This window comes from Saccostrea cucullata, unplaced genomic scaffold (genome assembly GCF_032062105.1).
Source record: "Saccostrea cucullata isolate Sc308-1 unplaced genomic scaffold, CSIRO_AGI_Scuc_v1 ctg5119, whole genome shotgun sequence".
Classification (NCBI taxonomy): domain Eukaryota; kingdom Metazoa; phylum Mollusca; class Bivalvia; order Ostreida; family Ostreidae; genus Saccostrea; species Saccostrea cuccullata.
Genome location: NW_026931190.1, coordinates 17,137 through 38,732, shown reverse-complemented (window position 1 = coordinate 38,732; position 21,596 = coordinate 17,137). Strand labels below are relative to the sequence as shown.

The window sequence follows — 21,596 nt, the reverse complement described above, 5'->3', positions numbered from 1 at the left end:
AATATGATGGATAATACTGGATAAGTCATGCATTTACATGAATGTCTACCAGTCATTGTTATTTTTCCTATTTAATATTGATTAACTTCCAAGATTAAATTGTTAAAAGCTTAATAATGATTAAAAAATAAACAACTGTTACAGACTTTTGGTACTCTTTCAATGAGGTAATTGTTGCCTCTCGTTCAAGGGCAAGATCAAAGATTTTAAAAAGAAGGTCAAACTTCAAGATCAAGGTCAAAAATCATAGTGTATTTAGAAAGGTCTTGTCACAATATAAGTTTTAATATTATGTTATGGACAATTTTAAGTTGTTTTTTTTCTAAGAAGTTCAAATATCAAGGTAATGAGTTCAAAAATTGGTGTATTTAAAAAAGATCTTAAATTGTCACATTCAACACACAGGTTTGATATGAGTTAAAGCCTCTTCTCTTCTCAATTTGAAAGTTCATGATCAAAGTTCTTTTTTGAAAAGTAGGTCAAACCTCAAAGTTATTATAGTCATGAGGGAAAAAATCATAGAGTTCTTGTCAAAAATAATATACATATTTTCATATGTGAGACATGAAAGCCCCATCCCTTCTCATTCAGAAGATATGACCATGCAGGTTTGAAGTGGAGAGTACAGATAAACTGTCAGACTTACAGACAGACAGACGGACAGACAAATGAGATTTAATATGACTGAATCCCTCACCTTTGTGAAAGTGGCAGACAAGAATGTGCAGGCAAAACTATTTTGAATATTTTCTCTAATATTAAGCTTCTACAAATCTAAAACTGTCAAGCTCATTAAGAAGGTCTACTAGACCAAATTAAGTCCACAGTTGCATGTATATAATTTTAATTATGCCATAATTGAGGGATCAGGTCAATTTAATTCATATTTTGAAAAACTGTTTACAGGGTAACTGGCACACATACAGACAGATGGAGGGACAATGGACAAATAAGTCAAGATCTTCTGGTCTAATCAGTTAGTAGAAGAGCCATATGTTACACAGATTGAGACCTGTTTGTAAACAGTCCAGTACGAAACAGTCCGGGCGGCTTGGACACGGCTCACGCACGGATTCCGTCTCCAGAAACCCGTGCTTTAGCAGGTAGAGAGCTGCAAATTTTGTCTTATACTCGGCACTTACAGGGCCATTGAGCAGAGAGGGGTCTTTTTCTTGCCAGCACCTACTGCGACAGGGGATCTCGCTTAATTAATACAGTCTCATCTAAAGACCAGCTCCCATCCCACAATGGGATTTGAACACGCGACGTTAGGATTGACTCCTTACTCCACACCTCTACAGCAGACGCTCTAACCATTATGTGCCACACGGGCGACTTCAATAGTGTATACATGCAAATCTGTGCACGATTATTTTTTCATTTTCTTCTTAACTTAATGTGTACTGTATTTTTTAACTAAGTACATGTATGTAAGGGGCCGATGGCTGATATTTGGTGTCTCAAGCCAATCTCCATATGAGTGAAAAATTCTCGAGAGGAATGTTTGACAACTTAAAACAATTAACCACACAGATTTGAGAATTTTATAATATGTTGACGGTGCGACCGTTATGGCGAGCGCAGATGTTTATTTTGTTGGAATTTAAATCGGGCTCGTACGTCAAACCTCACGTGACATTTGATGCGTCTAGACTCTGACGTCACATGACGTCGTATGTAAGTTTCATTTCCTCCAAAGAACCCTGAACAGTGCTGAAAATAAATGAAGAATGTTTCGTTTGATATTTATCTTCAATATTTATCCATTAAATCAGGGCAAGTTTACTATTAGTAGAACTTTTGCTACTATTCTCACGAGAACGTAGCTTTAACGTAGCTTAAACAAGTGTTGCATTGTGGGTCGAAATTGCGGCGTCAAAAAATTCCATCGAATGAATGTGCAGTAGTCCGAATTTTCTCTTCGCACAGGCGTTGCTTTAAGAGCTCGCAGTGACGAGCGTCGCTTCGCGACGCTCGCTGCGCTCGCTATTATATTACATAAAATATTGGTAAACAATAATTACAGCTGGTTGGTATGTAAATAATCATCTCTGCATATTGTACAGTTTGTCTGCATTATTACAGGGACATATATACTAACTAGTACATAGGTCTGTGATAATTTAATACATTATATATTTATACAGTGCAAAGTTTCCAAGTTTGACTTTTGTTCTTGATGAGGCCCCTATATACATCTATACACCCTTAAAATGTGGATCTATATGTATGGATAATGCCAGGCCAGGATGACCTTTCATTATTTACTTTGATTGGATGGGTCTATGTGCACTCACCACCGGAAGTCCTTCAATTTTCACCCAAAATGCCAATACACATGTCAATATTTAATTTGTAGATTCAGGGATCACTTTGGGCTGCGCCTTTGCGCCATTGGCGCTCAATATTTGTAAATGGCGCACTAAAAAATTAGAAAGGGGTCAGTCTGGCGCATGTCTTACAGATACGGCGCTATAAGATGCAAAACTGTGGGTCAAAACTCTTATCTTGGTGCACTTTAGGACCGTTTTAAAGCTGACCGATTTTATTCATGACGTATCTGAGCATACTGTTACTTCGTTCAATCAGACTCTTTGTAGTCGCATATGTTGTTTACACCAGCAGAGCGTCTGGTTGATCAAGACGAAAATCGGAGTTGTACATGGAATATTTCCTTTGTTTAGATTACGCTACTAGAATTTTTTTACCGAATACTGAATCAATTATATTTACAGGTAACTCTCGAAACCTCGAAGTCCGCCGGACCGATGGAAAACTTCGAGAGATCAAGAGTTCGAGTTTTCAAGAGTCCGGATTTTTCCAGGTTTGTTTGACGGGTTTCAAAGATAGTCATACCGGATGTAATGATTTTCATGCAGTTCTAACCTTTTACACGTGGTTTTTACAAAACAACGATATGTTTTCGTATTGAAAGTGAATATTTATTAGACCGAGTAAAGCAAAAAATGTACATCGTCAGTTCGTGTTTTTTTTTTATTATTTTTTTTTTTATATGGATATCATTCTACTCATTCGTTATATGAAAACGGCATAGACCAGCGTTGCGCATGGTACATAGCATTGCGACTTTTCCAAACATGTGCATTGAACGAAATTCTGTATGTATTTGTCTAAAAAGTCGTCATATTGACAGCAAGACTGTTTCTGAATTTTCTTTTTTCGTTAAACTTTGAAACGATTCAAAATAAGAAAATTAGTTCATTGTAATTGTTTCGTCTCGTAATCTGCAATTACAATTTCTCAGCGACACTACGTTTCTGAATTATCATAATACAGACGATGATAATTATTTTGATAGCATATAGACACCATGATATTAATTACAAATCAATTATCCCCTTGCAGAATAAGTGTCACCTAAATAAACATCCCGTTTCACGAGACCCGCGTCTTCTGCTTGCGGTCATTAAATGGCCAGGTAAAGTTGCTAATTATGTAACTTTGTATACACAAAGCCACTTCGAGGTATCAAGGGTGAATTTCAATAGAATATGTATAGCGGGACTGAAATTTTACTTCGAGAGATCAAGGGTTTCGAGAGATCAAGGGTTTCGAGAGATCAAGAGTTCGAGAAATCAAGAGTAAATTTGCTTAGTTATATAGGGAAAAAATTCGGGACCGGGGACTCACTTCGAGCGATCAAAAACTTCGAGAGATCGAAGTTCGAGCCATCAAGAGTTACCTGTATTAAAATTATATGTAATGATTTAAATAATAAACATATGTAAGTAATACACCAGTAAGTAATATGTCCTAATAATTGTCATCTCCCTCGGGAGATGACACATTAAGATTGTATGCCGGAAGTGAAGTCCTAGTGTAAGCTTCCATTAATTCTTCGGGAATCCTCGATGTTTTACAATATCTCAATTGAGAATCTACACAAGGAGTTCCAAGTAGCCCGTAAACTGGTTTTCTTTTAGAAGAACTAGCTTAGATATGTGTGATCTACTTTCGGTTTAGGCCTATTTGAGGAAAGCCAAGGAAAATTTATAAAAGAAGTACGATGCTTATTGTCATCTCTCACAAGAGATGACACATTAAAGTTTGATTTTCTGATGTGAAGTCCCAGTGTAAGCAGCTATTTTTCAGTCTGCAATCCTCGACTGACTCCACTACGCTACATTCAAAAAGTGCGAGGCCACCCGCAGATCACGCTCAGTTTGACGCGATGATGCGATTTTCTAAATATAGAGATGTAAACATCGAGCGATCAGCCTTATTATTTATAAAGAAAACAAGCTGCAAAGAAATCATACAGAGAACAACACACACAATAGCCTGAATACTGGTGTTTTCCAAAATATACACTGTGTGTTCTTAAATGTAAAGTCTTCTTGGCTATTACCTAAATGATGACCAGAACTCGATAGAATCTTCTAACTAGGTCAGCGCGTGTGTAAAGATCTTTTGCAGCCGAGGCGTGGATACAAGAATTCACAGAAAAACAACATCAAATAAAAACATTCACATAAGTAATCGCATTACTGACTAATAGGAATTGATGGTGAAAACTTCAATTTTTTGCTACATTTAGTCATTCTATAACGCGGTGTCATTTTTTTTTTAAAATAATACAAGTTTGAATATAAAATCAAATTCATTGAGAAATTAAAAGCACAAGTTATAAGCGGATACATTAATGTCTATTAAAAAACTACAGACATTGAATGAAAGATGACAAAGAATGATTATGAGTATTTTCTTGCATGTATTATCTATTCTTTTTAAGGATTTACCATGATTAAAAAACTTGCAATCATTTTCTTTATGCAGTTTTAATTGCATAAATGTTAAAAACATCTTTCATTCACCCCTCCTATATTATTGAAATGAAGACCAAATTATAATACATAATAGTTTACATGTTTAGAATGCAGATAAAGTTTACTAAAACACAAAAAAATATACGCACTGCATGTGAATACTGCATATTACGAAAACAGCCGTAAGTTCGGGGTTGGCAAATGAGAACTTTTCTCTGATAATTTGTAACTGCTTGATTTTAGCTGATAGCATTTAAATGTTATTACTTACTTATGCTTAAAAGCATGTGAACGTTGGGTAGGGGCCCAAAGCCATGCAAAAAATGATTTAATTAAATATTATGTATATTTTGGACAAAAAAGAAAACTGTGAGTCTGGGCACGGTACCCTCTAAATCCACCAGTGCTGTTAAAAGTCGACTTTGAATAGTAAACTATTTGATGTAAGTTTAGTTCATCTCCTCCTTTAAAACCAAAGGGGTTTGACGACCATATCACTTTAAGGAATGGAAATTTAGTTAAATTGAAATGTTTGGAAAGGGTTTGGAGTTGATTATAATTAAATTAACGCTTCTGTCCGCTGTCAGAGTACATGGAGTAAGAAGCAGCGAAATACATGCAATATGTAACGTCAAAAGGAAGGCTAAGATTTTACCCGAGTAATTCTTGTGATTTTTTTTTTTATTTATACAAATTTTACAAATACTGCATAGTGGGACATAAACATTTTTTTTACATTAAAAATAGATTTATGATTATTAAAAGGAAATGGAAATGCGATGTAAAATTCAATTATAGCATGGCTTACTGGGCAAAATTGCACAAAAACTCTTCAATTTGACAAATGTATAAAGGGATAATGCACACTTTTGTCATAAAGAGTTATCTCTATCATGGAATAAGCTCCTTGTGAAAGTGCTTGGATATATGTCAATGAAACTTGTCTCAAAGTTCGTAGTTTTGAATTTACAGATAAAAGAGACTTTGAAATATTATTTTAGTATATTTCATGCAGTGTAAAATGCTATAGCAACATATTAATCGTGATATTATTTAAACAATTTTAGAAAATCAGATCTACAAGTCTGTATACCAGCCCTTTTAACTTTTTACTGCTGTAATTGTTCAATGCCTACCCCTCCCTTATCCACACTTTTTGTTCGAGTATAGTCATGTACTTAATAAAATGAATTTGTTTTTCGAAAAAAAAAAATCAAAATATTCCCTTCTCATCCACAGCATAAGATTTTGATCACTGTCCTTTTTCCTAATCTAAAATTGTTCAGGTAAGCTGCCACTCCCCTTCCCGAGAAGAATAGAAAAATCTGTAATAGTTGAGAAAAAATTACACTCTACTTTTTATTCTGTGACATTAATGAAGCCAAAGAGATGACATTTCAGGCTTTCTGGAAAGCCAAACTTGTATTTCTTATAACTTTGATTATTTATTTCGAAACAAAAGAAGTACAAGTTACTCATTGTGTATCCAAACACTTGACCGAAATGCCTCCAAAGCGAGGATCGGTATTGGGCCCAACTGACCCAAAACAACGAAAGCTTTCGTTTGTTTTACAAATAAAACGACGGAAACTTTTTAATTCCCAGACTCGGCAGAGGTCTTTGATTAAGAAGACTCCTGATGTCAACGGCAACGATGGTCGTCTTTTTCCAGTCCAAGTGGCTAACTTTGCATCCGTGGTTGGAATTTGATCAGATGGGACTAATATTGTGTTGCAAACAAATAAAAATTTTCTCATTTAAGTTTTTTGCCTATTTTGCTCCGAGTTCTTTGCATACAAAACCAGTCCCTACCATTTGATCCAAATTTAATTTGCAACTGTCCCAGGTATATTCAATAGATAAATGTGCATGTAAGTTTGCATCCTTTATAGTTTAGCTCTTCAACCACCTTCGAGAACTAAATCGATAAAATCCAAGGGGCGAGGAATTAACTCTCCAATATGACATTTTTCAGTACTGAGATGAAATTTAAAAAAAATCTTTTATATTTATAATATTATTCATTTTATTTTAATAAAATTAAATTGGTTGTTTCAAATATGGCATTTAAAAACCCTCAAAGACCCATCATATTTACTTGAAATTCGTCATAAAATAGCATGGAAAATCAATTTTTCCCGGGGGGCTTCGCCCCCCTAGTCCCCCTACCGGGGCGTTGCCCCTGGACCCCAATGGGGGCCTAACGCGGCCCCCATACCCCCGGCGTATGGCCCATGGATTTTAATGTTGATGGGCCATTGGCCCATCAACATTAAAATCCAGAGTGATCCCTGAGATTCACATTAAAACTAAAAAATGTGACAAATGGTACCTAATATACACGTGCATATATGCGAACAAGTATTTCCAAGTGTTAAATTATTACCAGTCTAGCTAATCTCTGTTTTGCTGCAGGCCAACAATGGCGTCAAGAATGTTCGACTACTCACTGCGAGAATTGTTTTCCACAATAACCCCTATAAAGTAATAAACTGATGAATATAACTACTTCAATATAAACTTACCTCGCCCAGAAGAAATCTTCTTCTGTGCAAGATGTCTTGAAGAATGCAGAGAAAGCGCTGAGTAGATGCAATTCAGAAGCAATGACAATATATTAATAGTGACCGATATTGACAAAATGGCAATTTCAATCTGACCTTATAACCCAGGTCACGTGATCAAAGTTAGACAGTCCCCATGCAGAGCGTAGTGATTTTGGAAGATCTATCCACCTTATTCTATGAAAAGAAACTTGAAGGTGCGATATGCAATGTAATCCCTCAAAAAATATATAAAATTCTAAATCTACCCCTCTCGGGAACCAATGCATGAATTTATGTAGTTACCTGGCAAACCACAAAGAAACCGGGAAGGGGGGGGGGGGGGGGGGGGCAAGAAGGTCTTGAACAGCTTATTTTCTTAACAATATGTATAGCTCTTTTCCCCAACATGTTCATTGAAAGGCACAAGTTTATGAATCCCGCCCACATCCCAACTTTTTCTTTTATCGTTATTAAATTATGGCTATATGATATATCAAAAATAGTAACAGTTGAAAATGTAAGTGTACAACCTACATGTTATTTGCGGATCTATGGGGGTTTAAAGACGTACAACACACTGGGGGAGATAACTCTTGCGATTTCAATTGAACGTTTGACGTGACGTCAAATTTAAACGTCAAAAATAAAGCGTCAAAACGACGAGTAAAACGATCCCGATGTATATCAATCATGAAAGAAAATTGGGATATGGGGCTTGGCTGTGATTGTGCGTACCATACTCAATCAATAAGTATTTTTTTAATTAACACGATTAAACTCCGTAAAAAGCAAGACATAAAATACCATCCCTTAATGTTTATTTCATTTCATTTCATATACAATAAATTGTATTTTTTATCAAAGCGCAGAATTTTCTTTTATTCTGAAAATTTTATTTTACATTGCCGAAATTCTCATTATTTTTAATCTGATATTTTTCTGGAGAGGGCTACAATTCCATCGCATCTCCTTAATGGTGCAAATATATTTGACGCACAGACGATAAAAAATACATTTATTAGTTGTATATGTTATTAAAACTCTAAAAAGTACCGAATCTGAACTTGGTTAGGTCAAATAAAGATGCCTTTCGTTAAAAACCTTGTACAGCGACTCAGATTCTTCACCTGCATCTCCATGTTTGTTATCGCGAGATCTCGTTTACCGGAAGAGGCGGAGCGTTTCCATATTTGGAGAGCGCACTGAAAAAATCTAAACATTGTTGACAATCGGCGCGAAAATGTAGTTTACCAAGATGGAATCGAGAAATTGTCAGTGTTGTAACTGTGGGAAAACATTCCCGACAAAGAAAGGAAAGTCTTATGGTGGCAGGAAAAGTTTACAGTCAACTGCCGTTATAAATAAGGTAAACAGAACGCTGCAAGATTTGATAGAGGAAGAGTTTGATGTCGTATTGACCCCCCATCAGAAAAGCCGACATTTTCTTTGTGCAGCATGTTCTTGGGCAATTGTCTCTATGGCAAAATCGTCTGTGGCAAAGAGAGAAGCCTTGTTAAAGATCAGAGAACATGGAGAGACAAGCTACCTAGCTAAAAAAATCAGAAGTCCTGTGCCAACCCCCCGCAAAATTAAGAGGCTGAGGGTGACTTCTCCTAGAAAAGTAAGTTTCATTTACTGAAAACGAAAGGCTCCCTTATTCAAAACTGTATTTCGTAGTTATTCTCACTTTTTATGCATGAAATTATCAATATATGAATAATTTTTTCTTTGAATAAATAATAGGAGCCAGAAATTGAAACTGAAACACAGCCCAAGAAAAAAGGGAAAAGCAAACAGGTAAAGGTTTTTTTTTGAATAACAAGATATGTATCCATGATAATTGAAAAACCTTTAATTTCAGTAAAAAAAAAAATTTCTGGGAACTCTAACTTTCAAAAATATCAATATAAATTTTATAAGTTTTTACGTCTAGGAATCTTCATGGGCAAGAACAACAGTTCAATACCACCCCCCCCCCCCAGCTACCACCACCACATAATTCCAAAAAATAATTTCACATAGCTTTCTTCAAGCCCCTCCCCTTTCAGAAAGACCCAATGTGATGACTGATTCACATTTGATAATTCATATGTTGCTGATATCTAATCTAAATAATATACATGATATATGTCAATTTTATGTCATAGAAATAAATCAAGGACAGAAGCCAATAGCATGTTCAATGTAAAGCTTGTACAATGTAATCGAATCCCAAACTTTTAAGATCTTGATTCACTCATCGGATAACCAATGGTTATTTATCTTAGCAAAGATCACTCATGGGTATCCAATGAGGTTTGATATTTCTTTTTTACATACAAGTATTTGAATTTATTTTTTTCTTTATATTGTAAGTAATTGGGTACAAAATAAAGTTAGTCCAATTATAGTGCAAATTTGTATATAAAGTGATGTAAGCATGTCACAGTGACTATGTAATTACACATTCCAGTTAACCCCACCAGAAATGGAGGTGAATAAGGCCCTGAACTGCATACGGCAAAGAAAATACAGAAGAGGCCTAACTATACTGTTGAAGACACGAACAGGTTTTCGGAAAGCCATTTTGACTTATGCCCAACAAACAGTTCGAGCTGAAGTAAGAAATTTATGCCGAAATGAGCAATCATCATTCAATGGTGGAAGGACTGTTGAGGAAATTGGTGGCTTTGACTGGGAAAAGCAGTTCACAGAACTACATAGAACATGTCCCATTCTCTGTAGTGTGCTAACTGGGGCACTCACATCAGAAAGATCTGTGCATCTTTGTGGACTTGCATCAAAACCAACCTTGTCTGCAAAACCAATCATTGGCACAATTGGTTCAATCATTGCATTTCAAAGGAAATCAAAAGTGATGAATTACTTTCAGCAACTTAACTCTGTTCAAATGTGGCTTGCTGGCTGTCAAAGAGAGGTTAGATGAATTTCATTACAATATTTTTATACTTGTGTTGATACTAGAGAGTCAAATAACCTCACTACTGAGCAAAAGCTATTCTTGATGATGAAAAGAAACCTGCTTTTGATCAGGTTGATGTTTTAAATTATTTTTCTCAAAATTTTCTCCCATAATTATGTTGTATAAATTTTTTTAGTAATATAGCATTTATTGCTTTTAAAATTTCAGATGTTCAGCAGACTAAATCACCTTGGGTTATGCATTGGTATCAAGGGGACAAGAAATTACTTAGATTGCATAAGAACAAGCTATGATGCTGAAGTGTTCAAGTGGAAAACAAACATTGCTGACTACTTGCTTGGGCTTCAGTCAGACAGTTCAGTCTCTGGTGCTTATACAATTCCATATGCTGACAGTGAGGCAACTCTTTCAGTTGATTCATTTCCATCATCGACAGCATCGTCCCCTCAGAGACAACACAAATCACCTGTCAGAAGAGGATATGTCCAAGCACTTATGCAAGATTCACCAAAGACTCATTCAGATGAAGGTAAATATTCTTGTGATGAGTTGTTTTGGACTACGTCAAAAGACATATTGAACACATCTTCATACAAAGAGCATAAATAAATGGTGTAATATATCATGTCTTTGAATTCTTGCAGAGTTGTTAAGTTCCATGAAAAGCACATCTGATATTGAGGAAAGCATGTCCCTTAGTGATGCATCAGTGCCAGAAGGTGAGACATGCAAGTGTTTGCAATGAAAGTACATGTACTTATGCTTTGCAAGATATTATCAGTCATTTACATTGGAAAATAAAGAGAAAATTACCAGCAGGGACAATTAAAAATTTGTAGTCCATGGGTCTCTGGACTAGTTTTAAGTTACACATTTTCCATTTAATGTGAAATATTTTTATTTTATTGCCTTTAAATGAAAAAAAATAACGTTCAACTTATATATTCAGGTCGATGTGGATTTTCATTGTGTTTTGATAATGTAAATCAAAGAACCACTGTAAGACATCAAACCAGAGACAACAAAAACAAGATGTTTAACATGGTGCAAGGATATGCCGCCCTTGACAGAGTCCCAACTCTCCATCTCAATGATGACCCACCCTCACCAGAAAGTATCAAGTCCATTCCATTGGATAAATACCTTCCATCAGAGATGGATGAAATTGATCTACGGTTTGAATTAACCACAATTGTCAACAGGATTTTGTGTGAATATATTCCCATCTTCAAACCTTTGGCCAATGCTGTAAACAGGCATATCCAACATAGATACTCAAAGATTTCTGCATCAAAAAGTCAACTGGTCAGTTTCTTTTTTTTCAACTTAAAACGCATTAAGGAGGCTGGTGGGTCATCAATTTAATCTTATATTAACCACCAGATTTAACTTATTTTTTTTTAGATATGGTATATTTAGCTGTCAACTATCATTTGGCAAAGAAAAATTTCATATATTTTAGTTTTAAAATTTTATCATTTTGTATATCTTTATATTAAGTTCTCCTTTTAAAGGAGATTGAAATAGTCTAAAAATGGCTACCACCCCCTAGCCTCGTTAACAAAGTAATTTGAATATTGCCGTAATTAATAAATTGATTTAATTGCAGGTTCCTATTGGCGTTCTGGATAAAGATGAAAGTCGAGTGTCTGACACCATCGACATCCTTGAGGAATATCACAAGTATTTTCCTCTTAAGCCAAATGGACAACCTTACTCCATTGTCTTACATGCAGATGGCCTGAGCGTTGAAAGGGGAAACAATGCCCAGAATGCCAGAATAAATGGAAATACGGCATGGACTCAATTGCAAGGCTTACAAATGAATATACAGGAATGGCACAAACGATGCCTTTTGCTTCAGGTAACTATAAGCAGAAAATAATTGTGGAAATAGTGAAATGAAATAATTGTATGAATAAATGCTAGTAATTTCACATTATTTCAAATGGTTTGTATTTTTATTGCCTATTTCTTGTTCCATTTAAAGTTAACCAGTAAAGGACATGTATATAATTTGTATAATTTATTGAATTTGTACTATTTTAGGACATTTTTGATGAGATGTATAAAGGCTCCAGTGGAAGGGAAGTTGGCACCCTCTTTCAGCTGAAAAACTATTTCAATCATCGTAATGTGACAAGTAATGTCAAACAGTCATTTAATCATGATGAAGAGTTTCTGGACTTTACAACAAATGGATATGTTGTACTGGCTGCTATGCATGTTCTGAATATGCAGGAGTTGGATGAAATCCCCAATTCTTTCCCAGATACTGAAGACAAACAAATGCACTTCCTTTATGATGTGTCAGGAAAACTTGTGGACATGGTGTTTCTGTCAACCCGGCCAAACGTTAAACACATTTTACAAGACCATGGCAAAGACTCAGAAATTGACACTGAATTTTGTGTGTGCAGGACAGAACATCAAGATCCAGAAATGATATTCTGTGCAAACAAAGATTGTATGTTTGGGGGATGGTTCCATTTAGACTGTATCGGTCTTGATGAAGATAGTGTGCCTGAGGGAGACTGGTGGTGTTCAACTGAATGCAGGAAATACCAACCAGGAAAGAAAAAGAAAAGTACAGTAGCAGACAACCTAACGGACCATAAAAAAAGTTACGCTTTAAAATTAATGTGGCATGGGTTGAACCAAAAAGTACGACGTGATGCACTTCGAGAAAATGATGGAAACCGGATTATCATGCATTGGAGGTTTGACTTGTTAAACTTTTATGAGCATAACCATCCAAAGTACTTCCATGTTTGTCATCAACTCTTATCAGCAATAAATGGAGCAGTCAGTCCCAGACTTCAACATTCTCTGACATGGAATAGAACTGTTAATCCAAATGGTGGACCTGGGAAAAATCTGGAAATGGATCTGCAAATGGAGTTCTTTAATAAAGAATACAAGGGTATGTACATGCTTTTATTAATTTATATGTATTGAAAACAATCTTAATGTATGTACGTATGTATTAATCATTTTGTTTTTTCTTTCATCATTTGAAGAAAGTGTCAAAGATGCTGCAGGACAACTGACTGAGGCTACCATTGCCAGACATAGCCAGATGGTGGGTGTTGGAAAGGTGATTAACAGAGTCTATGAGAAGCAGGTAGCTTCTGTGCAAAGGCCCACCATCCAAACAACTAGCCCCCATTACAGGGAAAATGACATCATAGATTTTGTCTCCATGATGAGTCCAGAAAACATTTTTACAACAACTCCAGGGAGACAATTTAAATCATTCCCAGATTTTACACATATTTTGTATAAAAAAATCTCAGCCAGTGCATTTAAGAAAAGACTTGTCAGACTGAGGAAAGAATTAGCAAAGCATAGGGAAATTACCATTCAAATGCAGAGAAACTGACTGTAACATGTCATTAGCACAATGAACTAGTATGATTTAATTTTCCATTCTCTCAAACTGTCTTTACATTGCAGCTTAAAATGACTTGGTACTGCAATTTCTACATGTATTCAATTTAACAAGTTTGTAATGTCTATGTTCTGAAGTCAATGGAAAAGAAAGAAGTATATGAAGTTCCAATTTTTCAGAGACAAAGTTGTTTGCATTTGAATCAAAATAAATTGAAAAAATGTTAGTTAGCCTGAAAATTATTATTCATTTTCATTGTATTTAGCCTTTATGTTAAGAAAGTATGGTTCAACTTCATTATCTCAATACACACTTCTTATTTTGAAAACCAGCATTATGTAAAATCTATTTGGCAGACCAAACTGCCTTTGTTTTTTACTCTTTTACATGTATATTAATTATTAACGTTAGATATCTCAAAAGTTTATATTTGTCCCATGGAGCTTGAGGTAACAAGGTTCAACTGTATCATAGTCTTAACCAAGCAATGGCTCAGTCAAGTGTTTAGCTCAAAGAGAAGATCAATCCATCTGTTGCTTGTCCGTTCTTTTTTTTTGAATGATTTGGAACATATCAACCAAACTGTCACTGTGACATTCTTGGTATAAGGAATTCAGATTAATTAAAACCATCTATAGCCATCTTTAAAAAAAATTGTTTGGTTCCCTTTCCCTGACTTGCTTTAAAAGGACCCCAGTCAAAATTTCTTTTACTTCCAGAAACAAATCATTTTTAAATGTACTCTTTAAAAATAAATTGAAAAAATAATTAGCATCCAATTTGAATTTTTAAAAATATAATTTCTCACTTCGAACCAATATTTTCAGACCAAGTCGTGAAAGAGCAAACAATTTTTCTTAAGATGGCCTTGGAGACTTGTCATTGACAACAATGTGCAGTCATTAAAATATGGCGGGGGGTAATAGTTCGGGAACAAAGACCAACAATAAAATATGATTTGTTTGATGTACCTTGACCGACCAGTCAAAACCCCCTGTCGAAACCCCCTATCCAATCCATACATTTTCTTTAATTTTCACAGAAACAGACATTAGTTCATTTTAAAAATGAATACACTGTAACTTCACAAGGATTTTTCAATGAATTATTTTAGAGCAAACAATAAATCTGTATTGTCCAGTGTATTGTGAACATATCAATAAATTTCCAAGTATGTGGATTTCTTGTGGCGAAAATCAATTTGTCCGTTAGCACCAAACAATTACTTATCCACCTTCAAAATTGTGGGTCAGAGTACATCAAACTAAGTTTCTATTATATGGCCTAAAAGGTAAAAAGTTTATTTGTCTTTCCTCCTCGACTAACAGTAGAAATAAAAAACTTAACTCCCTGCAAGTGATGTGTTTCATGGTTAGCTTTAATATACAGCTTTTTTATCTTGTCTACCGATTATCTCATCAAGAGAACACAACATGGTAAAATTTTATACTTAAAATTCACATATAATTTTATTTGGGATACTTTACAACATTACTGCAGTTAGCTTTTAATATGTTTTTCCATGTTCATTACTTAACTACATGTACATGTATTCTTAAACAACTTATAAATATTCTCTGTTTATGGTCTAACTCTTTTCCCCCTAATGCATTACATCCTTTACCCCCTGATGCCACCATTTGACGCTATGCCTCATTTCCCTGATGCCACCATTTGACGCATATATACACACAACAACCCTAATTTAGCTCTGTGATTTCCCCTGTTTCTAAGTAAATTCAGCTCTAAATGATAGCCAATCATGTGTATTACACATTAGGTAATGTTACTATAATTAGTGAAGTCACAGCTTGGTGTGAATTCACTTGAGATTTACCTGTGTGAAAACAATGGCACCCAGTCTGTTTACAAGAAGAAATTGGACCTTGTCACAAGCAAAATTCAGCCTTGATATTGCATTTTATGTAACATACCTTGGATTGCATTAGCATTCACAATGTTTTTACATCAGTTCTAAAGTTGAATTTAATAGAAATAAAATTTTACAATGAAAATTAGAGGAAGAACATCATAGAATCTTTAACAAGAACTACAATGGCGGCCACAGATTTCCCATGTGTTTTATGAGTACTAAATAATCTACTTTCAGCATTTTTTTTTCATCTGGGCATGTATTAATTTATTTTCCCCAAGACTTATGCAAGAAGTGGTCAACTAAATATATAAAATATTTATAAACATGCCTGCTTGAACATGATTGTGAAGTTTAGTTGGCTCAAGTCTAAGATAATTACCTATCATTATTAATCTATCTTAATTAATATTAATTAAACAAAAAATAATGAGCCTTTTAATTGGTTTGGTATTATGTTTTAAGTTTACTGGTATATTTTTTAGAAAATTTCTTTCATAGAAAGGATAATATGAAGATTAGTTGTGAAAAATTCATTTTACCTGGTTTCACCTATATATTGTTAATTGTAGATTAATTATTCTTAGAAAATTATATGACAATACTACAGTTCAATCCATTCCCCAAACATTGATATATAATATGTGACACTTTGATGATGTTTAGGTACTTAATTAGCATGTTCTAAATGTAATGGTCAGTCATTTCAAGTCAGTCAAAATGGCTTCAGGGGGCAGCCAGATAAACACTCTAGGGAAATCGCAAATGCGTCAAATGGTGGCAACAGGGGGAAAAGAGCTAAAGGCCAGATTATAGAACAGATTTTAATATTATACTGACATACAGTTTGGGAAATAATTTGCTTGCAGTTAAAATGTACATGCCAGGTCTTGCATTAAATTTCAAGATATGTCATTCAAATGAAAAATATAAAAATTTATGCAATTTCATTCAATAGCTTAATCTTAAATAGCAGTATTTTACAGAGAAAGTTAAAACAGTAATAACAAGTTTAACCAAGAACTATCTTTGAATATGAACAATTGCAGCATAATTACAGTACGAACTTCAATAACGAGTTTTAATTCCCTGTCTAGGTGGCCAGAGACACTTCATTTACATACATTCATTATGATACATGATACTACATCAGGAATGACTGTAGATGGTCCTTGGTGCGTTGGGGGCAGCTGCAGTGGGTACTACACACAGTGCAACATTTGCATTTTTTGCATGAGCAGATTCTGTCACAATCACCCTGGCAATTGATGCTCTGCTTTAGAATTTCTAAATCCCTTGACTGCATTCCAAGCAGATTGAAATTCTTAAGCACTGACACACGTACACACAGTTCAAGTTTCATTAGGTCTTTCATTTCCTCTTCGCATTTGGAAACACTTCTCTTGAAACCATAACATACAGCTTGTCCAGCCCTCCCGTCCCTTGCACAACGCCCAACTTCCTGCCAGTAACTTAGACAGGAAGTAGGGAGTCCCCAATGCACAACAATGTCTACATCAGGAATGTTTATGCCCATACCAAATGCCACTGTTGAAATCAGGACCTGCACATTTCCAGTTGGCTTCGTAAATTCATTTAAAATTCTCTCTTTGCTCATTGGGTCGGTGTTGGCATGAAACATCTCAACTCTTCTATTTTCTAGTGATGGAGAACTGTGCACAAAAAATCTGTCCTCAATGGAAGATATCAACCACAAATAAATGTTGTAGCAAATATTGATGGACCTGACGTAGAGAAGAATTTTCTTCTGGCTTTCCTTACTCTTGATGTGCGTCACAATCCATGCCAGTTCTTCCTCATACTTTTCCGACGAATTCTTAACATTTAAGAAAATGTTTGGCCTGTATAAATAGAAAGTAGTTTGAAAAATTCAGATACAAGCTACGTACACACCGACATAATTCACTTCCATTATATTTCTCTTTCTTTAAAGTACCTGTACATGTAATTCTTATCTTTTTGTAATACAGTTAAATATTTTATTTCAATATTTAAAGCATATATTCCACATTAAGAAAATGAAATTAGATTCAAAAGGTACCTATCTGGCAGGACTGCAATTACTTTCGTTGATTCTGTTTGAAACCCGAGGGTCTCATAAATGTCCTCCTGGATCTTTCTTGTTGCTGTTGCAGTTAGAACAAGGGTGCTGGTGTTTATTATGCTTTGTAAACTGCAAACCTGTCTATACGCTGGTCTGAAGTCCAGTCCCCTAAATAAAGTTGATTGACATTTAACAAGTTCAATGACATATACTGCATCAAAATGAAATTACAATGATGTTAATATGGTCTATCTAGTTTTCAGTCCTTATAAACAAAAAAAGCAATGCATAACAATTATAATGGATAAATGTTGATAAAATCAATTACCATGATGAAATACAATGTGCCTCATCAAACACTAGCACACAGACTTTTGGCTTTAGGTTATCTCTCAAAACCTTTCTCCATCTCTGGTGTATTGCTGCCTCTGGTGATGCATAGATGACACTATAATGCTTGTCGATGATGTCTGTTTAGGCAAAATAATAAGAAATTTAAAATGTAACATGTGTAAACTCTGTTTATCTGAAACAGGTCAGTGTTCACAGTCCCATTACAGTTGTGATAATTTTCTGCTCATACCCACAGACTTACTCTGGCTAGGATCTTTATTAAGTACATTGATTTTATTTTATACTAGGATTATTGCTTAATTTAGTTAATTAATATTGATTAAAACACATGACTTCATTAAATGATTAGGGCCCCTTAAAAATCCTCCTTATCTCCATCTTGATTTACACATATTTTTTTCTTATCTTATATATAGTTTTTGTTTTTGTTTTGTTTTGTTTTGTTTTTTTTTTTTTGTTTTTTTACGAAGGGGCTTAATTTTTTTTCATGCATATGGAACAATCATAATCACCTTGGTTTTTAGTGTCATCCATCAACGCAACTGCACTCACGTTGTGCTGCTCCAGAAATTCAACCTGGTCCCTCATCAGCGCTCTCAGAGGCGATATTACTAAAGCTGTGTGTCTTGGCGCACCTCCCATGAGCTAAAACATTTATAATCTGTTATTTACATGTAAACACTCCGAAATAAATAAAAATAAAAACACCGAAAAATATATAATCCGCGAGATGCCCGCTTTGACTTACCTCGTCAGCAATCAAGGGTACCAAAATGTAAGTCATGGATTTCCCAAATCCTGTTGGCAGCAAAGCGAAAACATCTTTCTTCTTTAAAATATTAAATATAACATTTTTCTGCTCCTCCTTCAACGTAATATCAAACTTAAATCTTTCCAATGTCGACAAAAGCGCTTTCTCCTCTGCAGGCTCCATTCTCGTGCGTATATGTCAACACTACCATATATGGGCATATGCAAATAAGCTGTTAAAATTGACAGCCGGAAGTTCAGCTTCAGTACAGCAAATATGGCGGACAATATGAATCGAGAAACTGGAGTATTTTTGTAATTGTTGAAAACAGTAGGATAGAGCCTAATATATGGCAAGTTGTAGATTGTACAGTGAAAGGTAGAGTAAGAAACATAAAATACGATTTTTGTTTATGGATTTAAAGTCAGTAAATAGTTAGAATACCCTGAAATGTTGCGGGAGTGAATCACTCCCGCGTTTGCGCCACTATAGAGATCCTAAGGAGTTGTAGCCCTCTCCCAAAAAAAAAAAGAAATGCGTACATTGTCAATATCATTAGGGGGTGTATGTACATCTATCCTAATGCAAATGTCGATGTATCCCCACTGTCTCGTTTGAAATAATAACATGAAAGAAACTACAATTATTCCATTTATATCACAGGAGAGTTGAACAAACACAATTTTTTAATGAATAAAATTAAAGAAATAAAATTGAAAATCAACATATTCAAGTTCAACAAAACTTGAATTCGTATCCAGGTTTCATGTGATATGGATTGCATAACGCATACGTATATGGACTAAACACTAAAATCTTTCAGTAATTTTTTTTCCTGATACATATAAAAAGAGTAGTCAATATTTATTCTGCATTCAGGAATTTCAAAACTAATGCATACCTCCGGGATTCTTGACGAAATACCAGCACTCTTAAAAAAGTTTTACTTTGTAGTCATTTTTTACTTGAAATAACAAAGATAAGTAATAGATAATTACTAAGCATTTACTTAAAATTTAAAATCAATTACTGAAATATATGTCAATTACTAGATTCAAATGTTTTACTTGATTTTTGTATTTTAAAGAATTGTTTTACTTACACACTAAAAAGTTTTACTTAGTAATTTATATTTACTTAAATTTGCGTATATAAGTAATAACATTTCTTGGTCTTTACTTACATTTTACCACTATTTACTATATAATAGATAATTTAATGCCCCCGTAAACGAAGTTTCGGGGGTATATAATTTTTGTCGTGTCCGTCTGTCTGTCTAGCTGTCCCTATGTTTGTCTGTTTATCTGCAGAAACTTTAACCTTGCCCATAACTTTTGATTTAGTGGAGCTATGACTTTCATATTTCACACGTGTATTCCTTGTAACAAGACCTTTCTCTGAGTATCACCAAATTTTACCTTGACCTTAAAGTTTGACTCACTTATACACAAAAAATCCAAACTTATTCTTTATCCAAATCTTTTGAACAGTAAATACCAGGACATTTATACTTCACATATATATTTTTTGTTGAAAGCTAAGAACATTCATTGAATACCAACAACTATGAAATTTTGACCATGACCCTGGAGATTTCCATCCTTGTGAAAAAAAAACTTTAACCTTGGCCATAACTTTTGAACGGTAAAGAATAGTGTTTTCATACTTACATATATGTAATCATTTTGAGAAGACCATTCATAGGATACCAAGAACTTTGACCCTTTGACCTTGACCTTGGAGTTTGACCCACTTTTAAAAAGCAAACCTTGACTGTATCTTTAAAAGGATTAGGGTTAGTGCATTCATACTTTACATAGTTCATCCTTGTGACAAGACCTTTCTTAGGGTACCACCAAATCTGTCCCTTTGTCCTTGACCTTGGAGTTTGACCTACATTTCAAAATTGGTTACCTTGACCATAACTTCTGAAGGGTTGAGGCAAGTGTTTCCACATTTCACAAATGTATTTTTTGTGGCAAGACCTTTCATTAGATACCAATAACCTTGACCTTTTGACCTTGGAGATATCAAGAAATCCCAATAATTTAAATTTGCATATAAGAAAAGTTTAACCTTTGCTATGTTGCCATACAGGGGCATAGGTGTTTCACAAACACATCTTGTTTGAATTGTATTAATTAATTTACTTAAAACAAAAATTTATTTACTAAATTAAGGAGAATTCAGATCAGTATTTACTTAAATGGTAGTCTAATCATTAATTGTCTGTAAGGAGGAGTTATCTTTCTTCTAAATATATCTTCATGTGAAAAAAAAGTCACACTAATAAAAATGCGAAATTAAGTACTTGAAATGTTTAACCATTTTTAAAATGGTCCTTAAAAAGATACAACTTATTCAATTTATAAGGCTTTCGAATTTGGAATCAAATGTTTTATTGTTATATATAATAAAATAATTACAAAGAAATTGGCAAAAGAAATAGAAAAAATAATTGTTTCCATCATAAGTAGATTTCTTCTATTATACTATTCAGAGGGCCCAATTAGGGAACTCAAATAAAGAAATCTGTGAGTAGTACTCACTGTCTCACATGTCAGAGGGTCGGTACCTTGCAGTGTTTCTAGTAAATAATGTCGATTTTAGTAAATATGATAAGTATTTCATTTACTTAGTATTCTTTTGAGTAATAATATTCTAGATTTTGATTAATTTCAGAATTACATTTACTTAGTAATAATTCATAAAATTTAGTAAATAGAAAGCATATGATCTCTAAATTAAGTAATAATAATTTAACAAAAGTGAGTAGTTCATTACTAACTTAAAGTAATACAATTCCTATAATTTAAGTAATTCTATTGATACTTAGTAAATCATTTTATAAGTAAATGAATTCATCCTTATTACTAATCATGTTTACAATTACTAACTATGATAGT

The 21,596-nt window shown here is 34.3% G+C and overlaps 2 protein-coding genes across 2 annotated transcripts; one reads left to right on the top strand and one right to left on the bottom strand.

The window, feature by feature from the left end:
• The first annotated feature begins 10,476 nt into the window (after positions 1-10,476).
• Positions 10,477-13,739, top strand: LOC134231726 (uncharacterized). Its single transcript, XM_062713693.1, has 6 exons — positions 10,477-10,785; positions 10,901-10,975; positions 11,206-11,561; positions 11,866-12,120; positions 12,306-13,179; positions 13,277-13,739. The coding sequence occupies exons 1-6, from the start codon at positions 10,752-10,754 to the stop codon at positions 13,636-13,638; spliced, it is 1,956 nt and encodes a 651-aa protein (XP_062569677.1). The 5' UTR covers positions 10,477-10,751; the 3' UTR covers positions 13,639-13,739.
• Positions 13,740-16,324: 2,585 nt separating this feature from the next.
• Positions 16,325-18,892, bottom strand: LOC134231725 (uncharacterized). Its single transcript, XM_062713692.1, has 5 exons — positions 18,688-18,892; positions 18,452-18,584; positions 17,914-18,055; positions 17,583-17,753; positions 16,325-17,382 (listed from the first exon to the last, which is right to left on the bottom strand). Exons 1-5 carry the CDS (start codon positions 18,871-18,873, stop codon positions 16,665-16,667), a joined length of 1,350 nt encoding a protein of 449 aa, XP_062569676.1. The 5' UTR covers positions 18,874-18,892; the 3' UTR covers positions 16,325-16,664.
• Between the last annotated feature and the right edge of the window lie 2,704 nt (positions 18,893-21,596).

Excerpts from the sequence above, each read along its gene's own strand:
- LOC134231726 (XM_062713693.1), top strand. The coding sequence starts at position 10,752 with ATGCAAGATTCACCAAAGACTCATTCAGATGAAG. Across the intron at positions 10,786-10,900 it reads AAAGACTCATTCAGATGAAG|AGTTGTTAAGTTCCATGAAA; the intron begins GTAAATATTCTT and ends GAATTCTTGCAG. Across the intron at positions 13,180-13,276 it reads CTTTAATAAAGAATACAAGG|AAAGTGTCAAAGATGCTGCA; the intron begins GTATGTACATGC and ends CATCATTTGAAG.
- LOC134231725 (XM_062713692.1), bottom strand. The coding sequence starts at position 18,873 with ATGGAGCCTGCAGAGGAGAAAGCGCTTTTGTCGACATTGGAAAGATTT. Across the intron at positions 18,056-18,451 it reads GGATGACACTAAAAACCAAG|ACATCATCGACAAGCATTAT; the intron begins GTGATTATGATT and ends TTGCCTAAACAG. Across the intron at positions 17,754-17,913 it reads GCACATTGTATTTCATCATG|GGGACTGGACTTCAGACCAG; the intron begins GTAATTGATTTT and ends AACTTTATTTAG.